Source organism: Salvia splendens, chromosome 7 (genome assembly GCF_004379255.2).
Source record: "Salvia splendens isolate huo1 chromosome 7, SspV2, whole genome shotgun sequence".
Taxonomy (NCBI): domain Eukaryota; kingdom Viridiplantae; phylum Streptophyta; class Magnoliopsida; order Lamiales; family Lamiaceae; genus Salvia; species Salvia splendens.
Window position 1 is genome coordinate 7,747,847 of NC_056038.1, and position 13,981 is coordinate 7,761,827.

Here is a 13,981-nt window from a genome sequence, read left to right on the forward strand (position 1 = left end):
ATATATATATATATATATATATATATATATATATATAGGGAGATGATCAAAATAAGTATGTGTTTAAATCCAGAAATGCAGACCAAATCTCAGCCCTAGGATTAGATGATCTAATGGTCAATAATTAACCAAAAACACGGAAGGTCATTATTAAGCAATTTTAGGTCATATTATAATATTTGGATTTAATGTCATGCTAAGATCGTTTTAGGTCATGCTTTGTTAGCATGACCTACAAATTACCTAATTATGACCTAAAAGTGCCCTAATTATGATATTGTTCTGCGTTTCTGTATTTAAATCCAGTTTTGCATAGATTAAAACCCTATATAATTTGTAGGTCATGCTAACAAAGCATGACCTAAAACGATCTTAGCATGACATTAAATCCAAATATTATAATATGACCTAAAATTGCTTAATTATGACCTTCCGTGTTTTTGGTTAATTATTGACCATTAGATCATCTAATCCTAGGGCTGAGATTTGGTCTGCATTTCTGGATTTAAACACATACTTATTTTGATCATCTCCCTATATATATATATATATATATATATATATATATATATATATATATATATATATATATATATGGTTTTGATCTATGCAAAACTAGATTTAAATACAGAAACGCAGAACAATATCATATGTAGGGCACTTTTAGGTCATAGTTAGTTAATTTTTAGGAAATGATCTTAGCATGACATTAAATATATTCTCTATGGGTCCTCTTCTACTGCTTATAACACCATAATCCAAAACTAAGACTAAATGTACAACCTTAGATTTTGAAATGAGTGGATGAGATTAAAGCTCACAAATTTCAATAAATGGTAGACAAAATATCAATAAAAAGGGTAATATCATCATTATGTTATCATATGATAATTTTCGTGGGTGCTTTTTTATATCAATGTATTACAAATATCAACAATATGACATGATAATATCAACACAAGTACAAGAAAATATCAACACAATTTTATTGATATTTTACCTACATTATATTGAGATTTTGCATACACTATATTGAGATTTTTTTTACATTTGTTAATCAAATCTGTTTATCAACATGTACGAAAATTGAAATATAATTTATCAAATTTCATAACCCGAACATCGTCGGAACATATACAATTGAGATCTCGTTGGAATCCTTACAAAATTATCTTTAATTTGATATATTTTTTTGTGAAAAAATAATTTAAATCGAAAGAGTTACGTAAATTTAAAGTTTTAAGATGATTTTGATGAGAGGAAATTGACATTAATACCCTTATTTAATAATTTTATAATTTAAAATATAATCCATGCGGCATTATTTCAACCACTAGATCTCCTAACCTAATGACTAAGATTAGTCCTAATTTGTGATTGATAATTAGTTAGCAATTTATCCCTCCCCTATATAGTATTGTATATATATTCTATTAATTTTATATCTTATAATTTATATATCTATATTCTATTATATAAAATAAAATATATTATATACTATATGTTAGTATATGTTTTTTTTTCAGTTTTTTCGGTTTAGTTATGTTTTTGAAGTTCGGTTTCCGATTTTGATTTTTCGGATTAGGTTCAATTTGAATTTTGAACTAAATTCGATTTTTCATATTTGATTCGGTTTGGATCAAAAATCGAATCGAAATACGAATGTTCACCCCTAATACTTATTTACTACTCCACATATATATCATTTATTGAAGAGGGAAACCTAAATTATGTTACGCTTCAATTAGTGTTGGTAAAATTCTTTTAAAAACAGTAACTGTCATTTCCAAACACAAAACTGAAGGTCATTTTCGTCGTATAACTCCCTCAGCCATATTTGACCATATTTTGACTATTTACCCCCTTTCTCCGCATGTTTTCAATTTCCCTTCCGCTCAATGGCGTTACCGGAGACAACTCTGAGCTCCTTAAATTAACGATTATTTTTGGGCGAAATTGAGCTTTGATCTTGAAGGTTTTGCCTCCAAACCGCCGCGAAAAGGTGGCCGGGAGGAGTGGGGGCCCTTTGATCGTGAAGTTTATCAGTCGGTAATGCTTCACGATTGGTCGGGATTTACGAGCGCAAGATTTCGGTACTCTGCGCATGTTGGGCATGTTTATGTGTATTAAATTTCTTTCTGTGCGTGGATTTGCGTGCTTATGTTAGAAATTGGGTTTTGTGCTTGCTTTTATGCCGAATTTTACCGTTTTGTGTTTTCGTTGAAAATGGTGGAATTGTTGTTTGAAGGTTGATTCTATGGGCTATTTTTGGTTTTCTAATTTTTATTCTACTTTTTTTAAATATAGATTTTCAAGCAGTATCTGTTGTGGCGTTGGTTTGACTTTAGAGGTGGGGGGATGAGGTGCGAGATAGTTCCTCTGATGTTGGGTTTCTTTCTTTTGCTGCTCGTATCTGGTGAGTTTTCTTTTCCCTTTCTGTAAAGACTTCTCGTTTTCCTTTCTTTCTTATAATGGTCAGATTTGAGGTCGAAGAATTTTGGTTAGAATTACTTGTTTTAGATTAATATGCTTCAGTTTTTACTGTGGATGCTGCAGTTCCTGTTTTGCTCTTCCATGTGAATATATTTTTTTCAAACTCATTTGATAAGTGTCGCAAAACAAAGGAGCTTTTTGCTTGGTCTAATACTGGTTTCTGTGTGCTTTTTTTTCTTCTTGTATTATGATACTTATTAAAGATGAGATTGATATGGAAATCGACGTGAAGTGGGAAGAAAGCATTACTGACGAATTAGGAATATTGCCATTTGCGTTCCCATTTTTTCTTATTCCTATACTATTAGGATCATGCATGTAGAGCTATGTTTGAATAGTGATGGAGTTGCGTGAAATGTTCAAAATGATCTCTATACTTTACTAAAATGATTTTTTTGGGTGAGATCCCCTAATAGCGTGCCATTTCTTCCTGTCAGTTCCTGTCACAGTAGAGGCATCAGAGGCAAATGATGGTTATAAGCAGTGTGAACATACAGTCAAGAAATGGGCATCCTTCTCGGCTGATACCGAAGTTAGTGGCAACCAACATGCCTTGCGTGACTTGCTACTTTTCCTTCATGTACCTCGAACAGGGGGACGAACATACTACCATTGGTAATTCTCCTAGATTTTCTATTCTATGGTGTCTAGATGCCCCAATAAGAAAATACTGAAAGCAAGTCTTTGTGCAAGCTTTCTAATATTTATAATTTCATGAAAATTGATTTTGCTTATTCTTTGTGCTATTTGTTAAATTTCTATACAGTTTCTTGAAAAAGCTGTACTCAAGCTCCTTGGAATGTCCTCGGTCTTATGATAAACTGAGATATAACTCAAGGTAATGCTTAATTTCCGTGTAAAGTTTGTGGCTGAAAAGCAGTAGTAATTGATATGTTTAGTTCACTGTAAAGAACCATAGTGCAATCAGCTATCATGCATCCTTGCGTTTTAAACTATTTGGTTCATCTCTTTGAAGCATTTTTAAAGCACAGCAAAATATATATGAAAACTTGGCTACTCACGGTGAGATTTTCTTCTTGCCCAATCAATGACTGCGATTGTAAAAGTTTAACTGTGTGTTGGATGAATGATATGGTTATCATTGTGAGACAATGCAAAAGTTAAATATAGCTAGCGTGTCTTCTAATTATTGACATGCTTGTTTTTTTCCTCTTGATATCATTTTTAAGATAAGATACTATCATGAAAAGTCAAAGCATGTAAGAAAAGATACTAACAAATAGTTGGAGTTGTAGATGTGGAAGAAGTGTTGTTTTATCCTTATATATACCATAGACGTGTGTAAGAAGTGGGATTGGTTTTTATCTTGCAGAAAATCGAGTTGCCGTTTATTATCTACACATGATGACTACTCTGTGATGTCCAAACTTCCCAGGGAGAGAACTTCACTGATGACAATACTTAGAGACCCTATTGAACGTGTTTTTAGCACTTACGAATTTTCTTTGGAGGTGGCCTCTAGGTTTTTGATTCATCCCAATTTAACATCTGTATTAACAATGTCCCGAAGTGCACGTCGTAAGACATCTGGAGTGAATACTCTGGATATTTGGCCCTGGAAGTATCTGGTTCCTTGGATGAGAGAAGACCTTTTTTCACGGGTATGCTCAGCTACCGTGATTGAGATTTTTCGGTTGAAATAAATGTTGACATGTACATGTTCTGTCGATATTGATAGTCTTCTCCAAGTCTCTGATTTGAACAATGACTTTTAAGTTTGAATTGTATTCTCTGCGATACATGATCATCATTATTAGGTTTTCAGCTTTGGTTGTAATAATGTTTGGATTCAGAAGTCTTGCAGTGTAATATGTGGAATTTTATATTCTTCAAGACCCCTCATTCCTGAGTATTGGTTTTATTATGAGATATTCTATTCTATAATATGTTCTTTCATCTATGCCAGAGGGACATTAGAAAACTTAGAGGGCAAGTTAATTTAGTGGCTGGTGATCCGTATGACATGGAAGACATTGCGATGCCTCTGCATGAGTACATTAATGAGCCTGTTACTCGAGACATTGTCCACAATGGGGCCACTTTCCAGGTATTGCATTGTCCTCTGTACTTCAAATCTTTTTAGGTTATTTCATTAGTAGATATGTTCAAAAAGATATGCTTTAGAAATTCTGTTGTTCTCGCCTCATTTGTTAAAAATTTTGCCTTTGGAATTCAGTGTTATAGAAGGGTTGTCCCTGCATGATTCATTTGTACTTCATCTGAAATGACACTGTAAAATATTTCAGACAATTATGTAAATATTCTATTGTAAAGTTACTGGGTCACCTTAATTAAGAGCAACTCTATGTCTCTAAAGGGCTTTATGTAATAACAACGTATTTTTTTTGATGGATAATGACAATGTATTTTTAAGTGAATAATGAATTAGTTCTTGGTGGAAATTATATTAATATTTAAACCATAGACCATTTTTTCTGAGCAACATTTGGAAGTAGGCTTACAGAGAACAACAGGTGACATGTTGTTAGTAGTTTTAATTTAACTTGTACTCAGGTTGGATGTTGGATTGCTATTATTTTCCTCAGAGTTAAGTAGGCATGTCAACTCTTGTGCTGCTGCATGGTTATCTGTTATATGAGTAATGAAATAGACAGAGCCTGTATATTATCATAAGTTTCTTGCCATACTTACTCATCTTAACTTACTGTAATTTTAATACCAATTTTTGCTAAAAGAATATAGTTGGATTAGAATTGGAGTCATGGTTTTCATATTAAAGTGGAAGACAGTGATCTTTGAGTTTGTTTGGTATGCATTGCATTATGTTCATGGATGAACATTAGGTATTTATCCTGCAAGATCACTCTTTATTTTCTCTGTCTTTTTTTTGGTCTTGTTCAGTCCTTGGCTGCAGCATGGTTCTATTCTCTTACATCTGAGATTTTCAGATTGTAGGTCTCACAAACAACTCTTATTTTACTGAAGCACATGAAGTGCGTCATTGTGTGCTTAAGTATCATTCTCTTGGTGATTATGTGCTTCAAGTTGCAAAGGTATGGTAGAAGGATTCACTAATTTTGATATCGATTATGTCACAATGTTTGTGCAGTCCCATTATGTTTTTTTTTTCATATTATGGTTCAGTCATGGTAGAGAATTGTGATTCTTGCAGAAGAAGTTGGATAACATGATTTATGTTGGACTGACTGAAAATCATAAAGAATCGGCCAACATGTTTGCAAATGTAGTTGCTACACAGGTGATTTCCAAGCACAAAACATCAAGCTCTAATTCAGATGGTGCTGGCGACAATGACTCAGGTTAGTGATTCGAAGTCATTAATTGTACTAAATCCAAATTGTTTGTGTATTGAAACTAAACAGTGATGATATATTTGTGCAATCTTGGAAGTAGTAAAATTTCTCTGAGTCATCACCCTGTGTTCTTGCTATAATACTCTTGTAGTTCCGTAGATATGAATTTAAGTCCCGGAGTGAATTCTTTTCTTTATTGACATATCTGTTGATCTGCTACAGAACAGCACTCACAACTTCCTGATATGAAGACTGATGCTAATGATAAAGTAAGAAACTGGTGTTCTTAATTCTTTTCTCCATTGACATATCTGTTGATCTGCTACAGAACTACACTGTCTTATTTTTTTCTCTGGACTACAGGATCAAAACCAGAAGAACGTGTCATCAACTGGCGAGGATAATGCAATACAGGAAAATGTGAGCCTGTGAATATTTTCTCTAGTTTCTCATGTTTAATATTATGATATTTGCCTGCTTCTTGATTAACTTTTTAGCTCATCGTCTCTGCATTATTCTATCAGTGGACTGTGGGGAAACTGATGAAAGCATACAATTCTTGCGTTTTGAAACTAAGAAACTCTCAAGCAGATAGGCGTGTGAATTCCCTGAAGCAACTTTATCCAGCAAACTTTACAAAAGAGGTAGGGCAAATGGTGGATTTTCTGAGTGCCTAGCTACTGTACCTTAATAGTACTCCCTCCGTCCCAACTAAGTTGAGTCGTATTCCTTTTTGGGATGTCCCAACTAAGTTGAGTTATTTCCTTTTTTGTTAAAAAAACAAAACATCCAATCACTCTTACTTTATTCCATCACCTACTTGCTCTCTCTTTATTTTTCCTACTTTATTCCTTCCTTGCCCAAAAGTTTTGACTCAACTTAGTTGGGACGGAGGGAGTATTATTTTTGTAATGCTTGCTACTGATGTCAATGTCTTAACTTTTTTCAGGCTCGTAAGCGGGTTCCTGAGGCCCTTATTAAGGAGATAACATTGCTTAACAGCCTTGATGTAGAGCTCTATAAGTATGGCCAGTACATCTTCGGAAAGCAACAGGAACATATGACGCAGAGCATGGTTCATGACGTACGTTAAACCTCTTGCTTGAATCTAATGATGAAACTGAATCTATACAACTCCAATTTTTTATAAAACTGGCATCCAAGTTTTTTTTGCATGTATCTGTGGCTAGCATTGCATATGTAGTTTACAGAATGCAATTGGCTTGACTAATTGTTGCATCTTCTGATTTAGTGTCGGTTCAGTGATTTTGATGTAGCTAATTCTGGAGAATCAAACTGCGTCCCGGTTATGTGCTTTTATGTAGTATCAGTATTGGTTGCTCTATGTTAGTGTGAATGCTCATCAAGTGACATTTAATGTTATGCACTCATTGCCATGTTCCAAGCCCCACTTCCTGAGAATTATAGGTGAAACATCTATCTATCCCACTTGGGATGGGAAATAGGGTCAATCTACAATCACAATTAACTTATGTATTAACTGGTAGTTTTGTATCGTAATCTTGGTGTCTTCTGTTGCTATTCTTCGGTACTAGAAACGGGTTGCAACCCATTATACATGTTGCTTTCGATTGCAGGAAGAGCCAAGTGGCATGCTCTCTACAAGCACATACCACGGAATCTATAACACCCCTTCCTGGAAATTCGTGTCCTTATCTGCTGCTGCTCTGATGCCGCTGCTTATCTTCATTTTTATCTTTGTAAGTTCAAGAAGAAGAACGTCAAAAGTTAAGCTGTAAATATGAAAATGTCCGAAACTTAATAGATAACCAAGCCTGCGCCATGATTTTTCGGAGAAAGTGGTTGTACTTAGCCCAATTTTGCTTAAACCAACAGATAAATTCTTTAGGAGGCTGCTTTACACAAACTCATACTAATTGAAGTGTCTTATTGCATATTGCAATTGTTGATTTGGTCTGAGTGTTTTCAGCCAAGAACAAGGTCTTTTTGGTTTAGTATCAGGTGAATTCTATTATTATTACAGGAGAAATTAAAAAATGTTACTAGTAGTATATTTTTGTTGGGTATGTGTTTAATGCAGATTCATTATCCTTATTTTACGTTTACAGGTAGATAAAATATTTATTTATTAATATGTAGTAAATTGTTTATTGATATTGGTAAAGCTATTTTTTGGCAACTTTAAATCATACTGGTAAATATATGGCATTACCTTAAAAAGTATAGTAGGAGTAGTACTTATTTTTGTTTACATCAGTAATAACAATGTGTATATTTTAGAGTAAAATCAATCTCAATTTGGATCTTATAATTGGTTGCAACCCGTTTCTAATGAATAGCAAGTGAGAACTGAATTTTTCCTTAGGACTCACGTTTCCATCAATCTTTTCCAACTTTTTCCTTTTACATTTCTTTAAATAAATGCTAATTCCACCTCTTTAAAGTAAAATGTCTTATTTATACAAAACGATACACTATACTTCCACCTCTCTTTAAAGTAAAATGTCTTATTTATACAAAACGATACACTATACTTCCACCTCTCTTTAAAGTAAATTCTGGCAAAAATAATCCCCAAATTCCAAGACTATAAATGCAGACAAGAGAAATCCAAGGGGAAAAATAGTAAAGAGAGATATCAAACAAATTCACATCTTATCTATTCTTTGTTTTATATGTTTATAAATTTCTTCTCTGGAGAGAGGAATGGCGTGACAGGACTTTGATAAGGGTTTATCTACAGGTACGTCCTGAAATTAATCTCAATTATTTCCATGCAATTCCCTGTGTTTCTTAAAGCTAACATTTCTAATTCTTTTTTCTCTGCTCCATCCCTGTAGAGGAATTTCATTTTTTCAACAATCTTTTCCTTGTCATTTTTTTCATCGGTGTATCATTATTTAGTTGCCTGCTAAAGGCGAGGTATCGAAAAACGCAGCTCATTTGAAACAAAAAAGTAGCTTTCTAGTACTATAATTTTCATGAATTTGTTTTCAAATATTATTATTTTAATGGGCGGTTTTGTTCTAATAGTAATTTTTACCGCTGAAACGGAGTCGTTTCACATAGGTTGCAGAAATTAAATGATGTTGTAAGTTGTAACTGATGCTAAAATGGAATCGCAATTTTTTTCTAAAATGAAAAGACGTGTTTTTTTTCATATTTTTATCTACTCTTAAAGTTTTCTTTTCGTCATTATAAATCATCTGTTTCACTTCACTGGTTTTAGGATTGAAGATTCTGTGTGAGTAAGTTCTCATGTCCGCGCCGAGACTTTGAATCGAGTTGGAAACACCGTGTATTTACTTTCAAATGCATACCTATTTTGGATAAATATTGTCTAATCCTATCTTTTAGGTATATTTTTTATGATTATCCTTTTACAGCTTTGTGATTAGTCATTACCTATCCAAATCACACACTCACATACATACGTGTATATATACATTTGATACATGTATGTTTTACTCCATATCTACTGTTAGCAAGTTCTTGAGAGTGGCCAAGAATAGTGTATAAGGATTTCTAACACTGTGTTACGACTTACGGCTTTGTTACATTGATATGGCTGGAATGTGTTAAGGTTTTCGTTGGTTTGTAGTCTACTCCAATGACTTGGAAGTGGTACTAATTTGTGTAAAATTTTCAGAAGTAGGAGCATGGCTGAGGTTGGGAATAGTTTGGGTCCGGATGAGGACTTTGATGTCTTGCTCAATATTCTTGACTTTCCTGTGGAATGTTTGGAAGGGGATGAAGTTGCAGCCGAATGGGATAGTAGCAAAGCGCAATTTCTCGGGCCTATTCCATCTAGTCTGCTAATGGAGCCACCATTGATGTCCAATCCTAACTCGTCACCACAACCACGTTCTCATGTGAGATTCTAAGACTTTCCGCCCTCTGCTGGTATATAATGTTGTATGAGCTTCCAAGAGTTATAAAGGTCTAACTATATTGTTTACTTTATTTATATATAGTTCATGGCTGTTCATATTGCTATGAATCTACTAAATGGAAAGAGCTGATGCATACACCTGAGGAGTGTGATATGGGCTGCTCAGCAATAGTTACAGATATCATGTCTAGTTTGGTAAAGGCTTGGTGCAGTATGTGTTTGAGACATATAAAAACTTGGTTGGATGTGACAGTGCTTCATCATGGGGTTTTATTTTCATCTTAGGCTTTTCTTCCATGCTATGTTAGATTTGTGAGTCTGGCCCAGCCTCTCAATGAAATTACATGAAGGAAACTAAGAAATAAAACATTTAAATCACATAGGAACTAAAGAAAGCTAGTTATAAGTGCTCGGTATATTTTTTTTGTTTCCTTACACATGACCTGTATTCATTTGTTTGCTTTCTCACACACGCGTGGGTACCCATTTAAAAAGATCATGAGTATGTCAAGATTTCTGACATCATAAAAATTTAATATGAGCATGAGCAAAGTTAAAAAGAGTTCATTGTCTCTACTCAATCAATATTCACCATTGTATTCCTAGGTTTGTCTGGTTGGTGGTGTATATTTTTGCTCTAATCTTTTTCTTGTTGATGAATGAACAATCTACAGATTGATGCAGCTCCAGAGCTAAAGCAGCTGGCCAACCATGTTGATACCTGTAGCTTGCATATTCCCCGGCTGAGGAAATTCACTAAGGTCCAAGAGTCTCGTTCCTTTTGCACTCAAAGCCCTGTTTCAGTTCTTGAAAGTAATGACTCCTGCTCGAGAGAAAAGTGCTTGTCTACAAAACCTGAACATGCTATTCCAGCACAAAGCAGATCAAAACGAGTTAGATATTCAGGTGTAAACCCATGGCTTTCGGCAGCACATGAGCTTTCCACTTCAAAACGGACTTCAAGGTGGAAAAGATTAATTCAACATCCTGTTTCTATTGATTTGATGAGAAAATCTGACGAAAATGTTGATAACTTAATAATCGTCCAAAATCTTCCCCAATCCCATGAAGTGGCTTCTAAGCCCTGCGATGCACTGGTTAAGAAGTGTTCTCATTGTCAATCCACAAAGACACCACTATGGAGAGAGGGACCACTGGGACCAAAGACTCTCTGCAATGCGTGTGGAGTTCGATATCGATCTGGATGTCTATTTCCAGAATATCGGCCAGCAGCAAGTCCGACATTTGTCCCATCTCAGCACTCAAACTCTTACATGAAGGTGGCAGAGATGAGGAGCGCAGCTAAGCTAATGGAAGTTAAAATTAAGGTAGCACCTTTATCCCCCCCACATACGGAAGCTAAAATTGATGAACCTCCAAAAGCCCCACAGTTAGAAGCAAATATTTTGGAACTACCAAACTCCCACATGAAGGTGGAAGAGATGAGGACCGCAGCTAAGCTAATGGAAGTTGAAACGGGAGCACCTTTATCCCCACAGACGGGAGCTAATTTTGATGAACCTCCAAAAGCCCCACAGTTAGAAGCAAAACTTTTGGAACTACCCAACTCCCACGTGAAGGTGGCAGAGATGAGGAGCGCAGCTAAGCTGATGGAAGTTAAAATTAAGGTAGCACCTTTATCCCCACTGACGGAAGCTAAAATTGATGAACCTCCAAAAGCCCCACAATAAGAAGCAAAAATTTTGGAACTACCATCTCAACAACTGGTGTTTGTTGCCATGAGTAGTTATTTGTTTGATCATAAATGTGTAAAAATAAACTCGAGTTTATATCCTATAGTAGTGTTCCTAATATTGAGCCATGATCAGATATCTTATCTAGTTAGTATCATGAATAGCTGAGCTAGGCTGAAGAATTTCAGTTGTGTTGTTATGTTGGCTCCCTAGATTGTTAAATGATATGCTTGTGGTTTCTTTCCTTTTGTGTTCTTCATTTGGAGACTCTAGTACTGCTCAGATGTTTAACATTTTCCTCTTATTTTACTCTGAGCTGTTGTAATTTTGCAAGTTTTGTTGAAGTTATCGCTTATCGCAACATGTAGTTAGTTCATTTGCACCTATTATGTTCATCTGATGCGCTATTTCCCTTGATTTATCTGTTTTATGGTATAAATGATCTTTTCTCTGGTGAATGCAGATTGTTGGGACTTCAGAGAAAAAGCAGCCAACCAAGCACGTCAAGCAAATGCAGCTGGCCAAGCATGTTGATACCTCTAGCTCACTTCAGATTGCTGGAGCTCCCAAGCGAATGCAGCTCGCCGAGCATGTTGACACCTCTAGCTCACTGCAGATTGCTGTGGTTCCTGAGAAAAAGCTGCTAGCCAAGGATGATGACACCTCTAGTTCATTTCAGATTGCTGGAGCTCCAAAGCGAATGCAGCTGGCCGAGCATGTTGACACCTCTAGCTCACTTCAAATTGCTGTGGTGCCCAAGCGGAAGCTGCTACCCAAGGATGATGACACCTCTAGTTCACTTCAGATTGCTGGAGCTCCCAAGCAAAAGCTGCTTGCAAAGCATGATGATACCTATAGCTCACATATTCCTTTGCAGAATAAATCGACCAAGGTTCAAGAATCTGGAGCCTTCTGTACCCAGAGTCGCGTCTCACTCCTCCAAGACAGTGGCTACTTGAGATACAGACTAAAATACGTTGAACCTGGAGGCGTAGATCCGACAAATTCCATGAGTGGTAAAAAGAGTAGGAAGGTGCCTGTTGCTGTCGGTGTCTCTAAAAACCTACCCCAAACACACGATACCTCGTTGCATGGCTCAGATCCTGCACCTCTGCAGAAGGCTTCAAATTCCATGAAAGGTAAAAAGAGTAGGAAAAGGTTACTTCAGCTGCCTGTTTCTGTGGATGTCGTGAAAAACTCCCCCAAAAACGAAGCTTCCTCATTGGATATCTCAGATCCTGCGTCTTTGAATCCTTCTTGCCCTGCAGTTGTTGAGAAGTGTGTTCATTGTGAGTCAACGAAGACACCACAATGGAGAGAGGGACCGTTAGGGCCAAAGACACTCTGCAATGCATGTGGACTCCGATACAGGACTGGACGTCTACTCCCAGAGTATCGGCCAGCAGCAAGTCCTACATTCATGCCATCTCTCAATTCAAACTCCCACAGGAAGGTTGTGCGGATGAGAATTGAAGCAATGCATTCGAAAATGGAGATATCAAGGTAGCTCTCACATCCCCACCCCCATATTCTGTTCCTCGAGTAGTAGCTTATATACTGAAAAGGATGCTGCTGTCTCACTCCTGTTTTTGTGCTTGTTTCGTGTTAGGACTGTGCATGAAGACGAAGGCTGAGTGTAAAGAAGGGTAACTTTAAGCTAGGATGAGATAGTTTTAACTAAGATTGATTAGCTGAGTTTGTAAAGAGTTTCGGTTCTAATTTGAAACTTACAAGTTAGCTGTTGGAATCTTGAAACTGCTGTGATATCAAAACTGAAGTAACCGAGTTTAGTGAGATTTTATTGGTGCATATCATCTGTGAAATTTTGATGTTTTTGAGATGTTTTCTTGATTTTTAAGATGTTAGTATAATTCAAGAATTCGGATGGAGCAGAGTTATGGATTTTTTCTGAAAATATTATTGATTGTAGTTGGCAATTGGAGATTTATTTGGGATGTCCAGGTTTGTCGAAAGTGAGGAGTTTAAATAAGAATTGGTCGACTTTAGGTCCATTTGAAATTGCATTATCAACTCTTCATTTTTCTAATTAGTGACTATTATCATCAACTTAAAAAAATTAATTAAGGGAAACATGTCGAGCCGATATTGAGAAAATAAATAAACGAATGGACTTTAAATTTATCGATACTTAAAAATCCGAAATATTATAAAACTCACATTCTAGCATCCAAGTCATTTTTAATCTGAAAATATTAGATGCGCTATATTCGTTGCAAAAGCCAAAAGTTTGGTTTTCCAAATAAATTGACCCAAGCTCAAGTTGTTGTTTTCTAAAATTTTATATAATCTTAACATGCCACAATTTCGAAAATAGATTTGATTTTCAAAATTAAGAAAGATGAAACTCAACCTACAAATAAGAAATATTGAAAAGAACAAAGACTATTACTATCATGTTTTTTTTAAAGAGAGACAATGCTTTTAAGTTATGGCGTATAAGTTAGAATCCATGCATTAAAAAGAAAAAGCATTTTCAAATGAAGAAAATTACCGGCGTGAGATCAAAGTTGAGGAAAAATTTATGAATTAGTAACCAAAGAACATTAAATTTCAACCCTAATTATGCACATATGAAACCTAAAAAGTTAAAACATGAAGTTGGT

At 35.4% G+C, this 13,981-nt stretch overlaps 2 protein-coding genes across 3 annotated transcripts; both read left to right on the top strand.

Annotated features, from left to right (window-relative positions):
- The first annotated feature begins 1,833 nt into the window (after nt 1-1,833).
- On the top strand, nt 1,834-7,831 carry LOC121741157 (protein-tyrosine sulfotransferase-like). Of its 2 annotated transcripts, none has more exons than XM_042133851.1 (13): nt 1,834-2,093; nt 2,308-2,416; nt 2,931-3,108; nt 3,260-3,331; nt 3,827-4,115; nt 4,421-4,561; nt 5,424-5,528; nt 5,648-5,795; nt 6,012-6,058; nt 6,153-6,209; nt 6,314-6,433; nt 6,739-6,873; nt 7,388-7,831. In XM_042133851.1, exons 2-13 carry the CDS (start codon nt 2,359-2,361, stop codon nt 7,547-7,549), a joined length of 1,512 nt encoding a protein of 503 aa, XP_041989785.1. In that variant the 5' UTR covers nt 1,834-2,093; nt 2,308-2,358; the 3' UTR covers nt 7,550-7,831. The 2 variants fall into 2 exon arrangements, with proteins under 2 accessions (XP_041989785.1, XP_041989786.1); XM_042133852.1 differs by having other exon boundaries at nt 1,834-2,049.
- A 676-nt stretch (nt 7,832-8,507) lies between these two features.
- Nucleotides 8,508-13,166, top strand: LOC121741156. The gene is made up of 6 exons (XM_042133850.1): nt 8,508-8,514; nt 9,001-9,019; nt 9,421-9,643; nt 10,338-11,291; nt 11,821-12,860; nt 12,967-13,166. Exons 3-6 carry the CDS (start codon nt 9,431-9,433, stop codon nt 12,989-12,991), a joined length of 2,232 nt encoding a protein of 743 aa, XP_041989784.1. The 5' UTR covers nt 8,508-8,514; nt 9,001-9,019; nt 9,421-9,430; the 3' UTR covers nt 12,992-13,166.
- The last annotated feature ends 815 nt before the right edge of the window (nt 13,167-13,981 follow it).

Coding starts and splice junctions, on each gene's coding strand:
- LOC121741157 (XM_042133851.1), top strand. CDS start 2,359: ATGAGGTGCGAGATAGTTCCTCTGATGTTGGGTTTCTTTCTTTTGCTG. Junction 3,109..3,259: donor GGACGAACATACTACCATTG/GTAATTCTCCTA, acceptor ATTTCTATACAG/TTTCTTGAAAAAGCTGTACT. Junction 6,434..6,738: donor CAGCAAACTTTACAAAAGAG/GTAGGGCAAATG, acceptor AACTTTTTTCAG/GCTCGTAAGCGGGTTCCTGA.
- LOC121741156 (XM_042133850.1), top strand. CDS start 9,431: ATGGCTGAGGTTGGGAATAGTTTGGGTCCGGATGAGGACTTTGATGTC. Junction 11,292..11,820: donor TGATGGAAGTTAAAATTAAG/GTAGCACCTTTA, acceptor TGGTGAATGCAG/ATTGTTGGGACTTCAGAGAA. Junction 12,861..12,966: donor TCGAAAATGGAGATATCAAG/GTAGCTCTCACA, acceptor GTTTCGTGTTAG/GACTGTGCATGAAGACGAAG.